General features: G+C 39.3%; 1 protein-coding gene and 1 non-coding gene across 3 annotated transcripts in view; both read right to left on the reverse strand.

The window, feature by feature from the left end:
* The window catches only part of Fbxo3 (F-box protein 3), a 30,548-nt gene extending 11,576 nt beyond the window's left edge, over positions 1–18,972 (reverse strand). For both annotated transcript variants that reach the window (XM_027422347.2, XM_027422349.2), the window contains exons 1-6: positions 18,815–18,972; positions 16,089–16,178; positions 12,693–12,856; positions 7,432–7,546; positions 3,594–3,798; positions 2,556–2,601 (exon numbers count right to left, since the gene is read on the reverse strand). In XM_027422347.2, the coding sequence (XP_027278148.1) occupies positions 2,556–2,601; positions 3,594–3,798; positions 7,432–7,546; positions 12,693–12,856; positions 16,089–16,178; positions 18,815–18,918 (724 nt within the window). In that variant the 5' untranslated portion in view covers positions 18,919–18,972. The remainder of the gene's footprint in view (positions 1–2,555; positions 2,602–3,593; positions 3,799–7,431; positions 7,547–12,692; positions 12,857–16,088; positions 16,179–18,814) is intronic.
* Positions 9,811–9,947, reverse strand: LOC113833237. The gene has a single exon (XR_003486645.1).
* Positions 18,973–19,238: the final 266 nt, after the last annotated feature.

The raw sequence follows: 19,238 nt of genomic DNA on the forward strand, positions 1-19,238 counted from the left end.
AATAGTTTTTATCACCATACCAAAGCCAATTTGTCTATTAATTTCTAAAGCATATAGAACAAAAGAAATAGTTACATTTAGGAAAAAAGCATTAAGAAAGGTTATCAGACACCTCCTCTCAATGATCAGGGTTCATCTTAGACACATCCTAATATATACTCAAAATCCTGGCACAAGCCAGGCTCACTCTAAACAGCTTCCAGAGATATGACTTTGTGGAATTCTCAGCATTAGGTCAATACCAAAGTCATCAAGATGCTCACTACTATAGATTCAGTTGCACAGTGGTCCTCCATATGCTCAGTGACCAACTCAAAGCAGAAAACATTTTTATTACATCAGCCCAGTCCATACTATTTGTCTATGTTATATTAAAAGAATTCATGACAAGTGTTTATATGAATTAAGTTTAAACATTCTATGTAATACAATGTGATTTTCAAACATCAACTAAGTACAACTTAGTGCCTTCAATATATAGTACTTAATGCTGTTTACTGAATATTTTTTAAAGATTATTTTTTATGTATACAGTGTTCTGCCTACATATATTCAATGTAGGCCAGAAGAAGGCATCAGATCCTATTATAGATGGTTGTGAGCCACCATGTAGTTGCTGGGATTTGAATTAGGACCTCTGGAAGAGCAGCCAGTGCTCTTAACTTCTGAGGCATCTCTCCAGCCCTATTCACTGCATTTTTTTGTAATCTGGTTTCAATTAACCTGGTTCTTAACTGAGTATCAGATGTTCAATTTACATCACTGATTGTATTTTTAATTATCAGACTTTCATATTTGTTGCAAGGGTGGTTTATTCAGTTTCAAAGCAGACAAACATGGAAATGAAAGAAATTCAGAACCTAACAGGAACTTTCCTTATTGACCAGGAAGTCTTTAATTTACAAATTTATCAGCACTGCTGGGCTAGAGCTGTGACAGTCATCTCTGACAATATGCTATACCAAAATGCCAATGAAGATAATGAGCATAAGCACACTTCCTGATAGTGTTTAGCTTAGAAACAGGACACTGTAGAAGTCAAAATGAGTTGAAAGCTAAGGCCTAAATTTAAAAGCTTGCATAACTTGGGTTAAGAGTAAGATCTTTTTAGATACTGTGAAGTATATCACAAACTTGGACCATGTCACCGTATGAAATAAAACAGATACTTGTTTGCTGTTCTAGGTTCCAATTAGAAGATGAAATTAAATGCCAACATTTATTTATTTACTTAGTGCTGGGGATTGACTGAAACTGGGGCCTTGCACATGCCAGGCATGTAGTCTATCACTGAGCAATCCCTCAGCATCTTTTCTACTATGAATACATAAGGGATATGTTTATGTCAGAAATCCCCTTATAAAGCAGACTTAGTATACAGGAAGCTTCTGCTAGTGAGCAGGGTCTCAGCAGGACGAGACCGAACAACCAGCAAAAGGTGAGCTGCACTTAAATCTAAACTAAAGAATTCCCCCAAATTAGTAAGCAATACCTTCATAGCCAAGGAAAACAAGTACCAAGGGGTGTGTGAAGCCTACAATTTACACTCATCTTGAAGAATGATGCTCTCATGTTTCTACTGTAACTTGTTAATTAGCAGCAAATGAGAAAAAAATATAATCATTTTAAATAACTGTACCTCCAATTATATATTCATATGCTCAGGGGAAAGTTCACCGATATGTTATAGAAATTATCCTACTTAGCTGTAACTATCAACTTGACACAGTCTAGAGCAGCAGTACTCAATCTGTGGGTCATGACCCCTTTGAGGTCAAAGGACCCTTTCACAGGAGCTGCCTAAGACCATCCTACATATCAGGTATTTACATTATGATTCAAGACAGTAGCAAAATAACAGTTATGAAGTAGCAACAAAATAATTTTATGGTTGGGGGAGTCACCATAACATGAGGAACTGTTTTTAAGGGTTGCAGTATTAGGAGGGCTGAGGATTGTTGACCTAGAGTCACCTGCGTCTCAATTGAGGGAGTGTGCACATCAGATTGGTATGTGAGGGATTGTCCTATTATTAATTGATGAAGGAGAACCTAGCCTATGTACACAGCACCATTTCCTGGGCAGATATATATATAAAAGAGCTAGCTAAGCATAAGCCTGTGAGTGAGCCAGAGAGCAAGCAGCACTCCTCCATGGCCTCTGCTTCAGTTCTTGCCTTGAGTTCCTGCCCTGGCTTCCCCCAATGACAGACTATGATGACCTGTAAGATGAAATAAACCCCTTGCTCTCCAAGTTGCTCTCTGTCAGGGTATCCTTATCACAGCAACAGTTAAGGTAATACAAGACCTATATCATTTATCTAAAGAAAATTAAAAACTTAAGACTAAATAGGATATGGCTTTTTTTCCTAAACAATGAAAACAAAAGGGATGCCCCAACGAGAAAACATAAACATAGAACCTATTAAACCAGGAATTACTAAGAGATCCAAGTATAAAGCTGCCAGCTGCTCAAGTAACTCCATTTTGCCAATTCATTTTCTTTCCTAAGCCAATAGAAAGAAGGGAAAAGATACTTTTCTATGTTTCTCTTACCTATGATAAACATGTCAATAGCAGCAGGATTTCGAGCCATTTGGTCCTACGAGGAAAACAGAAACAAAACTGATACAAATACATTCTTATTGTTTCTTACCTACTTCTCTGAGAACAAAGCAAAACAGATTAAAAACAAATTCAGTTTTCTAAACAATAATCAGATATTCCTCCTTGTAATTGTCTTCCTGGCCAAGCAATCACCATCTTGGAGAGTTCAGCTGCACCCCCACACACATGCAAAAGATCATCCCAGCTGTTCTGATTGTTTACACCCCATCTCCACAGATGAGCCTGCAAGGGCACAAGATTCTACTGATCAGAGTCGCCAGCTACTACCTACCACCTGGTATATATAGAAGTAGGGAAGGATTAGGGCTGAGGCTCCATTTATACAGCTATGGGGAAGTCCTCATACATGCTTTACCCATGGAGGGGTACCCTCAAGTCTAAAAGTAGTCCCTCATCTATGAAATATTGTTATTGTTTCCCCAAAGTGAACTTTGGTGGACTCGTGCCTGGATTTGCCATTGGGACCTTAGGAAGAGAGGTAGAGAGTCTTACCACTCTCCTTGAGAAGGAATTTTAGCAACACCTGTCAGTTCCAACCAGAAGACAAGAAACTATCCTTCAAGAACATAATTAGCAAGTTAAAGTGATAAAATAAATAGCTTGTTATACTAGAAGAAAGGGCTTTGGATTCACAGTCAAGAGACCTCAACAATTCTAGAATGTTTAAAAGATAATTTTATACATTACAATCAAAGACTTCAATAATGAGTTCCTTGGTTTCTCTTATACTTAAAATACCTTAATGTGAATTACAACTTTCCATCTAAACATGTTGAGTTTGCACTATTTATCCAATGGCAAACCTTCCTTTTGGTATTCTATATCACCATGTGAGGATATTAGTTCTCTAGCTAAAAATGTATGATGTTCCATCCTATTTTATATCCCTGAATGTATCCAATGCATACATTTGTATTATTGTCAGAACACATGTTAAAGCAATAATCAAACACACTTCCTACTTACTGGACATTGGTAGAACACTTCGTTTTTATTTCTGCCCTCTGCAGCCTCCACAGCTATGTACTGACTCAAGCCCGTATGTATGCAAAAGGTTAAAGGGAGACAGTATTTCAATCCCTGTCTCTGCTGAAATCCTCCGGCAGCAGTATCAACATCTAGTAAATCTTCAGAGCGATAGTGATTTGACAGTGCCATACTTCCCAGCAACCTGAGGAGAATACAGACTCAAAACTATCAACAGCAGAACAACAGAAACACACAGTGCCACAGGGCTTGTGTTTCACCTTTTTGGTGAATAATTTCACACTGACAAATTTCTTTTTTGTTTTGTTTAAAACAAACAAACAAAACCAGAGTCTTGCTATGCAGCCCTAAACTGGTCTGGTACTTGCTATGTAGTTGATGCTGGCCTCAAATAATCCTCCTGCCTCAGCCTCCAGAGCACTGAGATTATAGGCATTAGAATTGTGTGTCATCATGCCAAGCTGGTAATTTTCTAAGCATTGGTTAGCAAACAAATTTTAAATCAGGAATATCAAAACCACTAAAATTTCTATATATCAAATTCACTTTTTTTTCTTTTCTTTTTCTTGTGGTTTTTTTTTTTTTTTTTTTTTTTTTTTTGAGACAGGGTTTCTCTGTGTATAGTCCTGGCTGTCCTAGAAATCACTCTGTATGTTGTAGAATATTATCATGTTATATTTGTTTATGCTTTGGAACATTTGTTTAATGATGCAAAAATGTGTTGCATTCTTTAATGTTACATTTGCTTAACTCTGTGAAGCTGTTACTTTGCCTGCCTAAAACACTTGATTGGTCTAATAAAGAGCTTAACAGCCAATAGTGAGGCAGGAGAAAGGATAGGTAGGTCTGGCAGATGGAGAGAATAAATAGAAGGTGAAATGTGGGAAGAAAGGATCGAGGAATGAGAAACAGGAGGAGAGGAAGACCCCAAGGGCAAGCCACACAATTATATAGCAAGCCATGGAGAAAGAAGTAAATAAAGTTATAGAGAAACAGAGAAAGATAAAAACCCAGAGGTAAAAGATGTGATAATTTAAGGTAAGAAAAGCTGCTAGAAAATAGCCAAGCTAAGGCCGGGCATTTATAAGAAAGAATAAGTCTCTGTGTGTATTTATTTGGGAGCTGATTGACAGGCCCCACAAAGAGTAAAAAAAGCCTACAACACTATAGATCAGGCTGGCCTCAAACTCACAGAGATCTGCCTGCCTCTGCCTCCCTCCTGAGTCCTGGGACTAAAGACATGCACTATCACTGCCTGGCTCAAATTCACTCTAAATCAGAATATTCTTAAATTTAAAAATTAAATGTCTAAAGTATCTAAATGCCAGTCTTTTTAGAAGAAATATAACTTTGTTGCTTTTAAGGAACTTGGAATGGTGATTCATGCCTGTGACCAGACACTAAGACTAAAGCAGAAAGGCAGCTGAAAGATGAAACAGGCTATATAGTAGATTCTTGGCCAGCAGAGGCAAGCATAACCCTGTCTAAAAAGAACACTCAGCAAATGGCATATACTAAAATCCAACTGTTCCAAAGGCTGAGAAAAAGATAATGAGTTCAAGGCTTACATGGACTACACAGTAAGACTTTTACTACAGCTGAGTGGTGGTGGCACACGCCTTTAATCCCAGCACTTGGGAGGCAGAGGCAGGCGGATCTCTGAGTTCAAAACCAGCATGGTCTGTCTACAAGAGCTACTTCCAGGACAGCCTCCAAAGCCACAGAGAAACCCTGCTTCAGGGAAAAAAAAAATTTACTACAAAATTAAAAAAATAAACTATATTATATAGTGAACTAGTGCTCTGTGACCTGCTATTTATGTATGTACATATGCTCATATATGCACACACATATATTGATAGCTAATTTAATGCTAAAGGGATAAATTTTCTGACATCTTTATCTTGATTCAACTTTCAGTTTATCCTATGAAACTAGACAGAAACAAATGTAAACCAAGTCTCTCTCTCTCTCTCGTGTGTGTGTGTGTGTGTGTGTGTGTGTGTGTGTGTGTGTATGATGAATGCCAACAAAACTAGTCACTGATTAAAAAGTCTTCTCCAAGTCTGATTTCTTGGGTAGACAGACACAATGATAAATAACCCTGTATTGAAATTCATGAGCTATCTACTGTGTCAGTTCTGGACAAGTCTATTTTTTTTTTCTTTTTTCTTTTGGTTTTTTGAGACAGAGTTTCTCTGTGGCTTTGGAGGCTGTCCTGGAAGTAGCTCTTATAGACCAGGCTGGTCTCGAACTCACAGAGATCCTTCTGCCCCTGCCTCCTGAGTGCTGGGATTAAAGGTGTGCGCCACCAACGTCCTGCATGGACAAGTCTTAACAAAGTTCAATTCTATTTTCTCTTAAAATAATACAAAAATTTCAGCTTTTTCAGGTTTCAATTCACTAGGAAAACAGATTAGAAAATCAGAGCCAATCACTTAGGTGTCTCTAGTCCTAACTGGTCTATTTCTTTTTCTTTCTTTAAGGTTTTTACTTTGATAATTTTAAAGTGTGTGTATGTGTGTGTGTGTGTGAGAGAGAGAGAGAGAGAGAGAGAGAGAGAGAGAGAGAGAGAAAGAGAAAGAGAGAGAGAGAAAGGAGAGGGAAGGAGAGAATGAGTGCAGATGCCAGAGGCATTGGGACTCCCTGGAGTTGGAATTACTGGCCATTTTGAGTTGCCCAGTATGGGCGCTAGGAACTCAGGGCCTCTGCAAGAGCAATACTCACCCTTAAGTACCGAGCCATCTCTCCAGCCCCCTAACTGACCTGTTTATGACTCATCCCTGACATCTCATTTCAGGACTACTACTTTGTGTTATCAGTAGGATCCCCTTGGAGAATACTCAATTCAGATTTGAAATCATTAACAGTTTCCCATAATTCCTCACACACAGAGGAATAACATGATTCCATGAAGAACAATGTAACATTCTCCCTACCCTCTTGGTATTTTACAAATACAGTATTGAAATAGCTTGAAAGTACAAAAGGAATAGACACAGACAAAGTTTATCAATTATAAAACTGTAAACAAATTTGATGGCTACTATAGGGTCTTCTTTCATAAACAACAACAAACAAACAAACAAACAAACAAAAAACCCCAAAAACCAAACCTGCTGGGCAGTGGTGGCTCACATCTTTAATTCCAGCACTCGGGAGGCAGAGACAAGAGGATCTCAGTGAGTTCGAGACCAGCCTGGCTACAAGAGCTAGTTCCAGGACAGCCTCCAAAGCTACAGAGAAACCCTGTCTGGAAAAACCAAAAAACAAATAAACAAACACCAAAAAAAAAACAAAAACCTACAATGAAAACTCTTCTTTCCTTAGTTTGGTGTATTCATCTCTGAACAAATCATGCCTTTTTTTTCTTTTTCTGTTTTTTTTTTATACACAAGTATAGTAGATAAAATTTGCATCAAGTTCCTAAACCAGTTTGCCTAACTTGTAACAGGGTAAACACATCAAGCATTCTTAACAGGTTACATACACTCACAAATACACACACACACACACACACACACACACACACATCTCCTGTGTCCCAGAGCTCCCATCCCCAACCAGATCTCATCTTAATCTTCTTAAAAAATGTGTTGGTAGGGATAATTCTCTTATAAGACACATTTGTTTTAATAGAATTTAATTTAACCTATAGATACTATCTAATGGATTGCTATAAGAGGGAATCCCCCTTTTCCATAATATCATTCATATATATAACACACATTTTCATATATACACACACAACTAAGGAAAAGTGAATAAGATGTACTTTCATTCTAGAAAGTAATGTCCATTTCTGAGAATTACTTACCCTGGAACCACTAACTTCTGCCCATTGTGAATCCGGTATGAACATCGATAATCATCAGGGAGCTTGCAACCAATCTGAGCTTCTACAGCATCCAGGTCTTCCTCACGTGCGCCTTCTGCAAACGTACACCAAAGACAGAAGTGTGTACACACAATCAGACTTCAATCTAGTAGGTCAGCTGCCAACCCATGAAACAATCTTACAACAAGTGAATTCTGTTCAACATATACTGTTAAAATATAGGGCAGTGAATTGGAAATTAATTTTAAACACTGAACAAAGTCTTTAGTTTCCTCTTGACAGGGAAAACACCAGCACAAAGTAAAATGGAGAGGAGTACCAAGGAAATGAACAATTAGTTTTTTTAATATTATAACAAAAACCTTCTCACTTTTCCAAACATAATATATTCATACTTTTTTAAAAAACAACAATCTTGAAAGTTCTCTCAGCTGATGTCATTTCTAGAGTTTCAATGTGACCCTTTACGGGAAATATGGAACATTAGGTAGATGTAGGTTCATGCTGTGAGAAGCCACTAAGTTGAACTCTTGCATGCACATTTGAAAACTTGACCTACATTCTAGCTGTCACAAACGGGGGGGGGGGGGGGAATACAAACACCAAGAAGAGACCCACTTCCAAGCAACAGCCCCTCAGGTTATTGGATCAAATCTCTCACTATTGAATGATTATGTCCAAAATTCTATGGAAACATAATAAATAAAATAACCAACTACCAACAACACCCCACAACGTAGCCAGATATGGTGGCACATTGACTGTAACCCTAAGAGTAAGAAAAAGGAAAAACAGAAACAAAATAATCAAACAAAAACACAAGAGGTCAATTAGGCATCTAGAATCACCTTGATTTTTTTAAGCAATTGCCAATTCTAAAACAAGTGGTCAAAGAGATGATGAGCCCAGCTTTAGACAATACTATAGGACTGATGGATTAAAAGGGGGGTGGTGTCCAGAGTCCACTAAAGAGAAAAGGGCCTGTTCAAATAAACAAACACAGTTTGTTTGTTTAGGTTTGGCTAGGTTATAGAAAGCCAAATCCTAAGAAAAAGTGAACTGGAAACAAACCAGTCCTCACATATGAAAAGCACAGTTTTTCCAATTGCATCAATCCTAGATCACATTAATATGACCAACCCCCTGACTATCTGCAGCAAAGGTAGAAGGTACTCTCTAGAAGAAAAAATTATTATCCTAAGACCCAAATAGTGCTGTAAAATCACTCAGAAGAACTAAGCCTAAATAAAAACAAGAATGAACTAAAGAGCAGGCAAGGAGTGTTGACACATACTGTGATCCTCGCCACAGGTTTTCAGGATAAGAAATATGCTAAAAATTAAAATCACAAAATAACACTATCGGACTCAGTGATGGACTAACATGCACAGGGACCTGATCTGGAGCCCAAATACCCTCCCATAAAAGGGGGAGGGAGATGATCAGAACTAAAGCTCTTTCACTGTCCAGGAAGTGGTAAACACTAAATTCTATTAGACTTCAATACATCAAAACTGCATATTTTAATCTATATTGTGGTCACTATAAAGGAAATACAAAGGGAAAGAAAAGAAATTAAACATAATTAAGATTGCAAAAAAGTGAACATATTTAAATGACATGGTTAAGTTCAAATGTATTAGTAAACAAATTAACATCACTAAGCCAAATAATCTAATGAAAAGACAGACCAGGTAAAGAACAAGGACTCAAGGATGCAGTGCAGAGGTAGAGAGCACAGGCTTAGAATGTGTTAGGCTGCCAGTCGGTGGTGACACACACCTTTAGCCCCAGCACTCAGTTGGCAGAGGCAGGTAGGCAGGTATGTCTGAGTTAAGGCCAGCCTGGTCTACAGAGCAAGTTCAAGACAGTCAAGGCTACACAGGGAAACCTTGTCTCCGAAGGGGGAAAAAAAAAAAAAGAATGTGTTAGGTCTCAGCTTCAATTTCAACACCGAAGTAATTAAAAGAAATTCTACCCAAGAGACTCATCTTATTGTAGACACTGGGAAAAAAAGCTAGGATGGCTCTATTCAGATCATGAGTTAGACTTTAAATCAAACAGCTTTAATAAAACTAATGGAGAACTTTCGTAATAATAACAGCAAAAGGTTAAATTCACTATGTAGGTTATCACTTTTATGTACCTAAGTAAAACACGTGTGTGCACACACATATATGTATACACACATTTTTTTTTCTCCACTTAAAGTTTTAGGTACACTGCAAGGGGGCAGCAGGCTAAGCAATGAAGTACAACTCATAGCCCCAAATATATTTTTTAATGACAGAGTTTTTTTTAAAAAAGTATTAGCAGTTTAAAACTATTACTACTCATTTGTTTGCCTATTTTGCAAATAGATGTGAGGCTAGGACAGCCCAGGCAGGGCTCCTTTCGTAAGCACCTCTCCCACACACGTGCTCTTGCCTCTCTACTACAGACTTAACTGAGAGGAGGTGGAGTACACTGAGCCCAACCCCTAGGAAACCAAGCCAGAAACTTCCTTATTATTTGTTTCTAAGCATCACAAGTTCAAGCACAACTCAAATGGATCCTCTGTTTAGATCACAATGTTGAAATCATGGTGTTAATTGAGGTGCCAGTTCATCTTAGTCATCTTCTGCTTCAGATCCTCTTCTAAGCTCACTTTGTTATTTGCAGAATTCAGCAGTTTTTCACTGAGGCCTCAGTGCCCAGGAGTCCCCTAACATTTTCTATTCTGTAGCCTTCTCCTCAACATACCAATTTGCTTACTCAAAGTAAACAGGAAAAACATATTAAGAATCTCTCTGCCTTCTGAAAGGCCCAGATCCTTTTAAGAATTTACTTGATTAAGGTAGGCCCATTCAAGATCATTTTCCTTTTAATTAACATTCAAATTCAATTAATTTGGAACCTTAACTATACCTTCAAAATCTAAATCAAATGATGAAATCTACATCAAATGTGAATTTTTAGTTCTGATAAATGTCCTCCAGTGTAATATACTAGAGAAACTGAGTATACAGAACTCTCTGTAAATCTAAATTACTCTCTCTATATATTAGGGACTGGGGAGATACCTCAGTCAAGAAAGCCCTTGCTCTGCAAGAATGAGGACTCAAACTCAGATTCCTTAGCACCTTTTAAAAGCCAGGCACTGTGCTGAATGACTGCAATCCCAGAATTTAGAGACACAAACAGGCATATCCCTATAGCTCACTGACCAGTTGATATAGTTAAATCAATGAGCTTCAGGTTCATCGAGAGACCCTGTCTCAAAAAAAAAAAAAAAAAAAAAAAAAAAAATAGGGTGGAAAACAACTAAGGCATCAACCTCTGATTTTCACTAAGTGTACACACACACACACACACACACACACACAAAAGTGTAAAAAACCAAAAGTTTGATAGAAAAGAAACCAAGCAGAATAGAAGCCAGTATCATGTTGGATAAGGAAAAAGCTAATGTTTGTATTCTATGTGTTACATAAAGGTATGGTGCACACCTTTAATCCCAGCACTTGGGAGGCAGAGGTAGATAGATCTCTGAGTTTGAGGCCAGCCTGGTCTACAGAGCTAATACCAGGACAGCAAGGGCTACATAGAGAAACCCAGTCTCAAAAACCAAGCAAACAAACAAACAATAACAACAAAAAACCCTTAATTTTGAAGCTGGGCGTGGGAGGTAGAGGCAGGCAGATCTCTGAGTTTCAGGCCAGCCTGGTATACAGAGTGAGTTCCAGGACAGTCAGGACTACACAAAGAAAACCTGTCTCGGGAAAAACAAAAAACAACAACAAAAAAAAAAACCCAACAACAATAACAACAAAAAAAACCAAGGAGTTGTGTCTACCATTGTGCTATTATGAATTACTATTTTACTGACTACCACTGAGTATTTATTTTCAGATTACATCCTATTGAAGTAGCTTATGCCCATACCAGGTGAATATTACTAATTTCTTCTTAGAGGATAAGCTGTTAAGATATTAATGGGGGACTCCCAGTGTTCTACCTACTCCATTTACTAAGATCTAACAAACCCAGATTTAAGCACCTTGTTATGAAATCATGGTTTGTCTGAAAGTAACATTTTCATGAGAAATTACAGTGGAAATCTGAAGGAAAAAGGAAATGCTATTTCAAAAAGACTGGTTCTAATGAAAAAGAGTAAAAAAGAACAGACTCCAATTTTAGCTTGGCAAAACCACAGCATACATATGATTCCATTTAGTGAATAAGTCTGAAAAAACTTAAAGTGGAAAGCAGATAAGTAGTTACAAATGTATTTTTATAGGGATTAATTAACAAATCAAATGGAAATAACTTGTTAATATTTCTAATCATAATTAGACAATATAACAGAAAGAACATAGATTCTGGGGCAAACAGACTTGAGTTCAAATCTTAGTTTCACTACTTTGTAAATACCAAACGAAAAGTTATCCTTATTCTGTGCTTAAAGACCCAGGTTCTTTCCTAACAGTTGATAGACACCAAACAAGAAAAGGTATTGATAGAAGTTTTCAGTTAAGAATTAATCTTGGGCTAGAGAAATGCTTCCGAAAATAAAGCACTTGTCACCTAAGCATGAGATTGAAATTTGGATTCCCAGAGACCACATAAAAACTGAGCAGGTAATCTATCATTTGGGAGGTAGAGGCAGGAATACCTGGGGTAAGCAGGCCAGCTAGATTAGCTCAGTCAGCAAGCTCAGGAAGAGACTCTACCTCAGTAAATAAAGTGGAGAGCAATCCAGAAAGACATGTGATATTCTCTGGCCTACAAACACGGAGGTGAACGCATATGTGAACATGTATACACATACGCATACTACACACATACACACAAAACAATAACAACAACAACAATAGTCATCTTTAGGAAAGGGGGTATAGTCCATGGTAGAATACTTGCCTAAAATGCATGAGGCCCTTGGCTCAATCACCATCATTGCAAAAATAAAAATAAATCATAATGGTTATTCTCAAGCAATCTTAGCATTGTTTCTTTATATAAAACAAATAAAGATAATAGTTCAACTTTTTATCTAATAACTATATGGGTTCCCAAGCTAACAAAAAAAAGGCAAGATCCCTTTAACAACACCAACAGTATATTTTCTTGGCTATTCGCAAAATGTGAATGGTGAACTAGAAGAGGTTGGATTAGCCCAGGTACACAACAGATCCAAAGTTATTTAAACTAGTCTTGCTATACTAACTAAAATGTGGATGGAGAACCTGTATTCCCAGTACCTTTCAGAGATAAAACCATCCGAGGACACCTGGGCTCCAAGTACTTCTTGAGGTCATCCCAGGCCTTTTTAATAGCAGCATAATGGTCAATGTATCTTCCTACATCTGAGTAAGTAGTTATGAAGAGAGATTTCCAGCATTGATTCTTCCGAGATTTCTCTTCCCTAGATTTAAAAAGACAAGATTAAAAAAATCTTTTGAGATGATTTTAACATATCTTTTTTCTTTTCCTTTGCTTTTTGAGATAGAGTCATATATATAGTACAGGATAGCCTTCAACTAGCTATGCAGCTAAGGATAGACTTGAATTTTTGATCTTCATGCCTCTAGCTGCTAGGTGCTAGAATTAGAAATGTGTACCACAGAGGTTAAGAGTATTGGCTGAACTCAGATATCCTGAGTTCAATTCCCTGCAACCATATGGTGGCTCTCAAACACCTATAAGAAGATCTGGTGCCCTCTTCTGGCCTGCAGGCATACATGCAGAGACTCATACATAAAAAAATATAAGTAAATTAAAATTTTTGAGAAAAAAAAAAAGAAAAGAAATGTGTATTACAAACCCAACTTAGTTTACCAACACACTTTTTATTGGGAGTTTGTAGTAACTCTACCTTTTTATTTTCCAACACACTTTTTATTGGGAGTTTGTGGTAACTCTACCTTTTTATTTTCTGAACTTATTTTAGCTACAAAGAGAACTAGATAAGCAAGAAGTGATACATGAAAGCTTTAATAGTTACTACACTTCATGATAGGGTTATTTATTAGTCACTTACTTTCTACTAAATTTTTCCCCAAGTTTCCTAGTTCTTAACAAAATATGTGAATAGTATGTCAGTACAAATTTCAATTTACTTCTAAAAATGTATCAGTTTCAACAACAACAAAAACACAAACAAACAAACAAACAAAAACACAACTTTTTTGAGACAGAATCTCAGGTTCTGGCTGGCATGAACGGATTCCCCTGCCTCTACCTTAAGTACCGAGGTTATAGGTGTATGCTACTGAACCTGGTTTCAATTATAAAAATATAAAAGGCATAAGTAGTTGTCCCATTTTGAGAATATTTAGAACTTAATAGCAATAATATTGGACTAGCATACCTACATTGGAGCAACCAGAGAATCTTAAATCAAAACAAGTACATGATTCAACAACTTTCCTTGCTTTAAATATATACGTTTATTGAGTATCCACTTGGCCACTGAGAACATTAAAACATTCACACTTTTTTCCCTACAAAAGTAGATAGTCTAATCATGAACAAAGTGAAATGTAAACTTAACATAGAGGATAAGTAATTGGAAGGGGTCCTTGAAAGTACTGTCAAATGAGCTTAGACCTTTTCCTTCAGAAAATGCAGAGCCACTGAAGGGGCTAAGGGGAAGCTGAAAGGGGAGAGTTGAGGCTGTGGTTTGGGATGAGGGGTAGATTTAAGGGCGAGAACTAGGACCAATATGGATCTGAAGTAGTCCTGTGAGAGGCAATAGACTGAAGAAAGCTGTGGTGACCAGGTGAAATGAGCAAAGATGTAAGACATGGAAGCATTAACTGGGAAGGCTAGCAGTTTTTACTGAACACAGGGAAATAGAGGAGACTTAGGATGACTCCTAATTCTGGCTTGGGTTCACAGATGGGTGCTATAATGAAGACCAGAAATGTATAAATAAAGGTTTAGATATGAAGGAAAGAATAATCATCAGAGCAGAGGTATTTTGTTTTTCTGAAACAGTAAATGTAGTTCAGGATAGCCTCAAACTCAGGATCTTCTACCACAGTCCCCCAAGTGCTGGACTCCAGGTGTGGACAACCACACCTGACTCCAGGTGTTTGTTTCATTTGGTTTCAGTTTGATTTGAGGGAAGGAGTGTAATGAGGGAATAAAGCATCCTTTTATTAATATATAGTATTAGTATAAATACATACAGGTATCAACAAGGCTAGGGGTTGTAACTCAACTGCAGAATGCTTGCTTTGCATGAGTGAAGTCCTGGGTACAATACTGTAAAAACTGAGCTTGTGAAACCCTGTCTCAAACAAGCAAACAACAACAACAACAAAAAAACCACCAAAAAAACAAAACTAAAAAGTCTAAGCCTTTAGCAGTTATTTATGGAAATTGTTTCTATACTTCTAAATCCTTATACCTCTGGTTCTTGATTTATAAATTTTACTCCTATCAGGTGATGCCCCAAAGTGAAAGATGAAGATATATCAACACTTAAAATTCTTTCTTGCTCATTCTTCCTCTTCCCAATGGTTGACAGCTGTTATTAACTTTTCCCTTGGTAGAACTAATGTTTTCAGCTTCAAATAATATACTTAGTTCAAGGCCAGACTCGTCTACAAAGCAAATTCTAGGACAGCCAGGGAAACCCTGTCTCAAAAATAAAATAAAATATGTGTGTATGTTATATGAAATATGATTTATATATATAATATATACATATACTTCTCCACCCACTTTAGTGGTCCTGATTTCCCACAATTGAAGAAACATGTTAGGTATCCCTGCCTTTTCTTCTACTTTACCTAAATCTTACTGCCATCTACATTTTTATTCTGGCAACATGGTAACTTTAACTGGACCCTGTAACAGAAACTAGGTTAGAAAGGAAAACCAGTACATAGTAGTATTATGATAGTCAAAGGTCAGGATACAATATATATATATATATATATATATATATATATATATATATATGCACTAGCGGCTGGGAAGGGGAAGAAAGCAAGGGGTTCAGAACATCACTGGAAATAAGAGTTAACTAGAAAGTAAAAGTATTAATAGACAACAGCTACAGTTTACTGCAATTTACTATATGTTTTATGGCATGTTATAAAGAACTAAAAGGAAGGTTGGGAAGCTTCAAATACAATGAAATGTACATATTTAAGGAGCTGGAAATGCTAATTAGCCTGACTTATATACACTGTAAAGGTGTACTGAATTACACTTTATCCCATAAACATGAGCAATTATTGTATACCAATTAAAAATTACTCTAGCGAAGCAGTTCTCAACCTGTGGGTCACAACCCCTTTCATAGGGGACACCATCTTGCATATCAGATATTTACATTATGATTCATAACAGTAGCAAAATTACAGTTATGAAGTAGCAATGAAAATTATGTTATGGTTGGGGTCACCCCAGCATGAGGAACTGTATTGAATGAAGGGTCGCAACATCATGAAGGTAAGGAACCACTGCTTTAGTGCCAAGTGTGATAGCTTACCCTTGTAATGCCAGAACAGAAGAGGCTGCAGCAGGAGGACTGCCACAAGGTCAAGGCCAGCCAGACTACAGCAACAATGAAAAATTTACTCTTAAAAAAACTACACCATAGCCTGCACCCACAAAAGAACAAATGTTCATAGAATACTTACTCAGATATCAGCCAGTATTTTTTGCAATGTCTTCTCCACAGTGGATCATGAGTTGATAGCTGGCTAAGTCTTCGACTGACATAGCCACAACTGGTAATAACCAGATTCAATTAGTATAAAAAGGGAAAAATTTAAAAAACAAGCATTAAAATAGCCATTGTTAAATTTTGAGTCCCTTTATTTTTCTTATTTCTACTTATTACCTATACTGCAATGCGCATCCTTTAAAATCTACTTAATGTGTGAGTTAGTATAATTGCCCTGTGAGTAATATGGAGAAAGTAACATATTATCTCACATTCAAACTAATTCCCAATAGATTAATACAGTTTCATCCGACACAGTTAGGAAAATAGGCACCAAAACCGTTAGGGCCTGTCAACATGTTAGACACTTGGCAAAGTTGGACTGTACTGGGAAAGAAAGAAGCTGCAGTATGCTGGATGAGTCTGTAGACAAAAATAGTGTTCAACTCGACTCAATTCCACAAATGAGGAGGAGTCATGTCACTTCAGCTTAAAATTCTGATTACTACCTAAAGCTTTGAACTAAAACTCTGTTCTTAACAAGAGGCTACATGATCTCACCAGCCATCCTTCACTTGGCTTGCCTGTTACTTGTTACTACCTTTAGCAAAAACAGCTTTCTAGTTTTTCTAGTTGAACAGGCCGCACTATTGTTAACAGACCCATGAGCCTCTCGACACTGTTCCCTTCACGAGGGCAGAACTGCCCTCCGCCACACTTGTATCTTCCACAGAGTTAGTCATCTCATCCTGCACATTCCCCAGGAGTGCAACTCATGTATTCCTTCCTAATACTTGGCCCCTCTTGCAACTGTGCACTTGTTTGACTTTCCATCTTTTCTATAGGATTTAAGTCACATAAAAAGACCATATCTCTCGACAGGTGGTGGTGGCCCACGCCTTTAATTCCAGCATTCGGGAGGCAGAGGCAGGCGGATCTTTGTGAGTTCGAGACCAGCCTGGTCTACAAGAGCTAGTTCCAGGACAGCCTCCAAAGCCGCAGAGAAACCCTGTCTCGAAAAACAAAAAACAAAACAAAAAAACAAAAAGAAAAGAAAAGAAAAAGACCATCTCTCTCTAATTCACTATTGTATGCCTATGCCCACATGTAACTGACACATGGCAGGCACTCCAAAAAAATTGAACAAATGAATAAAAAAATAAACAATACTTACACTCTAGAAGTGAACACTATTATGACAAACTGTAGTTGAAGAAGATGGTGGGAGTGTAAGGTTGCCAAGTTGAGGAGAGTTAAGTATTCCAGACAGGGAGCAGCGTTTACACAACAATGTGCAAGTGTGTGGTATGCGGCTTGATGTCTGCTCTAGCTAGAATAGACTGCACAAATCCGATAGTGGAGGGAGGCCTGAAAGGCCTTAGATAATAAGCTAGATGATAAGGGCCTTAAATACTCCAGAAGTTCAGCGTACAGTCTGTAAACAGGGCTATTATGGGCTTTTAAGAAAAGTGACAGCCAGATTCGGAAGATAATTCTGGCAGCAATCAAAGATAGAAAGCTGTCAAGATAAGTTATAGCAAGAGTGTATTTCAGATGAAATCAATTTGAGCTGGACAGCTTTCTCTACTTTAGTACCCACTGGGTAGGGGAAAATGTTTTCTGGAAAAACAAAAGTGTTAGCAGGTACGAGTGGAGGCCACAACAGAAAACCCAGGAAATACCTCTGCCACCATTTAGCTAGGCCAACCAACAGCTACCTATAACTCCAAGAAATCCGTACCTCCCTAACAGGCCCCTAAAAACCGAGGACACAATCATCAAATGGCCAGGATCCAGTAACCAATCAAAACACAAAACCGTGTCTTCCACATATGATTCTGTCTCCCCTATAAACATACACGGAGGCACAAGAATGCCTGGCCATGCTGTCAAGGATGTAAACAATCCTAACACGGGGGTGGGGGTGCCGCGGGGGAAGGGGAGAAAGGGAGCACAGCAGCGCCATTTCTTCCTCCAACCTAAACAGTCCCGTTCTCTGAAAGATGGGGCTTTTGGACACCCTTATTAGCATGCCCGGAGTTTATTGGGGAGGGGGCGCTGGGGGGGGGGAGACAAACGTTGGTAATTTGGGAAACCCTGAGGTAACTGCAGTCACCTGTAAGGCCTCACCGGAAGTCGGTGACAAAACACAAAATCCAACCACCCACCGTAAGAAGGAAAACTGACAGCCAAAAAAAGTCACAAAGACAAGATAAAGTGCACGCTGCCGGTGACCACGGTGTCTTCAGAGGGAGTCGGAAGGTCGCAGGCCTCCTCGCGCGCGTCCTACCTGCCCACGCGGGCTCTGGTCATCCTGGACCCCAGGCCCGACAGGGATGCGCGCGGGCCGGGACAGCGGCCTTTCCCCGGTGCTAGACCAGGCCCCAAAGGGCCAGCGAGGGTCCGCGGCGTGCGGCACCGGGGAGCCGCCTCTCTCCTCGGCAAACCGGCCTAGCCAAGGCTGGAGGGGAGGACGCTAAGCCCCCGGGGTCCCGGGCAGGAGGAAGGCCTGAATGCCCAGCCCCCTCCTCCGCGTCGCCGTCAGCCCCCACTGTGGCTCTGCAGGATAACGGCTGCCCTGCAGTCACCCTCGGGTGCGGAGGAAGCCCGCGTCCAGTCAGCGACCCCGGGCCTCCTTCCCTGACTCCTTCGCTGCTTCCCTCCGCGTTCCCGCCCCAGCCACGAGCACCGTCCCATTACCTGATCAGGTCCCTGTAGTCCACGAAGGACAGGATGAGCAGAAGGGGGTCGGTGGGCAGCGACTCCAGGGTCAGCGGCGCCGTCTCGGCCTCCACGGCAGCCATCTTGCCCGGCCCGCTGCAGCCTGGCACCACCCCGGCCCCGCCCCCGCCGCCCGAACCGCTCCGCGGCCGCTAGCACAGGTTAGTTATGTAACTGTCACCCGGCCCCGCCCCCGGGGCGCCCCGCCCACCCCGCGGCCTGCCCAGCGGGACGCTGCTGACTTGTGCAGTGTCTGGTCCTCTGCTGATGAGTATTTCCCGTCACATAACGTCTCCTAAGCTTAGCCAGAACCCAGCCAGTCTGTCCCCGAGTCTTCTCTCTCTTCTTCCTGCCATTTTAAATGCGGTATCTTCAAAGCCTCCCCCTAAACCTCACACTAATC

The sequence above is a fragment of the Cricetulus griseus genome, chromosome 6 (genome assembly GCF_003668045.3).
Source record: "Cricetulus griseus strain 17A/GY chromosome 6, alternate assembly CriGri-PICRH-1.0, whole genome shotgun sequence".
Classification (NCBI taxonomy): domain Eukaryota; kingdom Metazoa; phylum Chordata; class Mammalia; order Rodentia; family Cricetidae; genus Cricetulus; species Cricetulus griseus.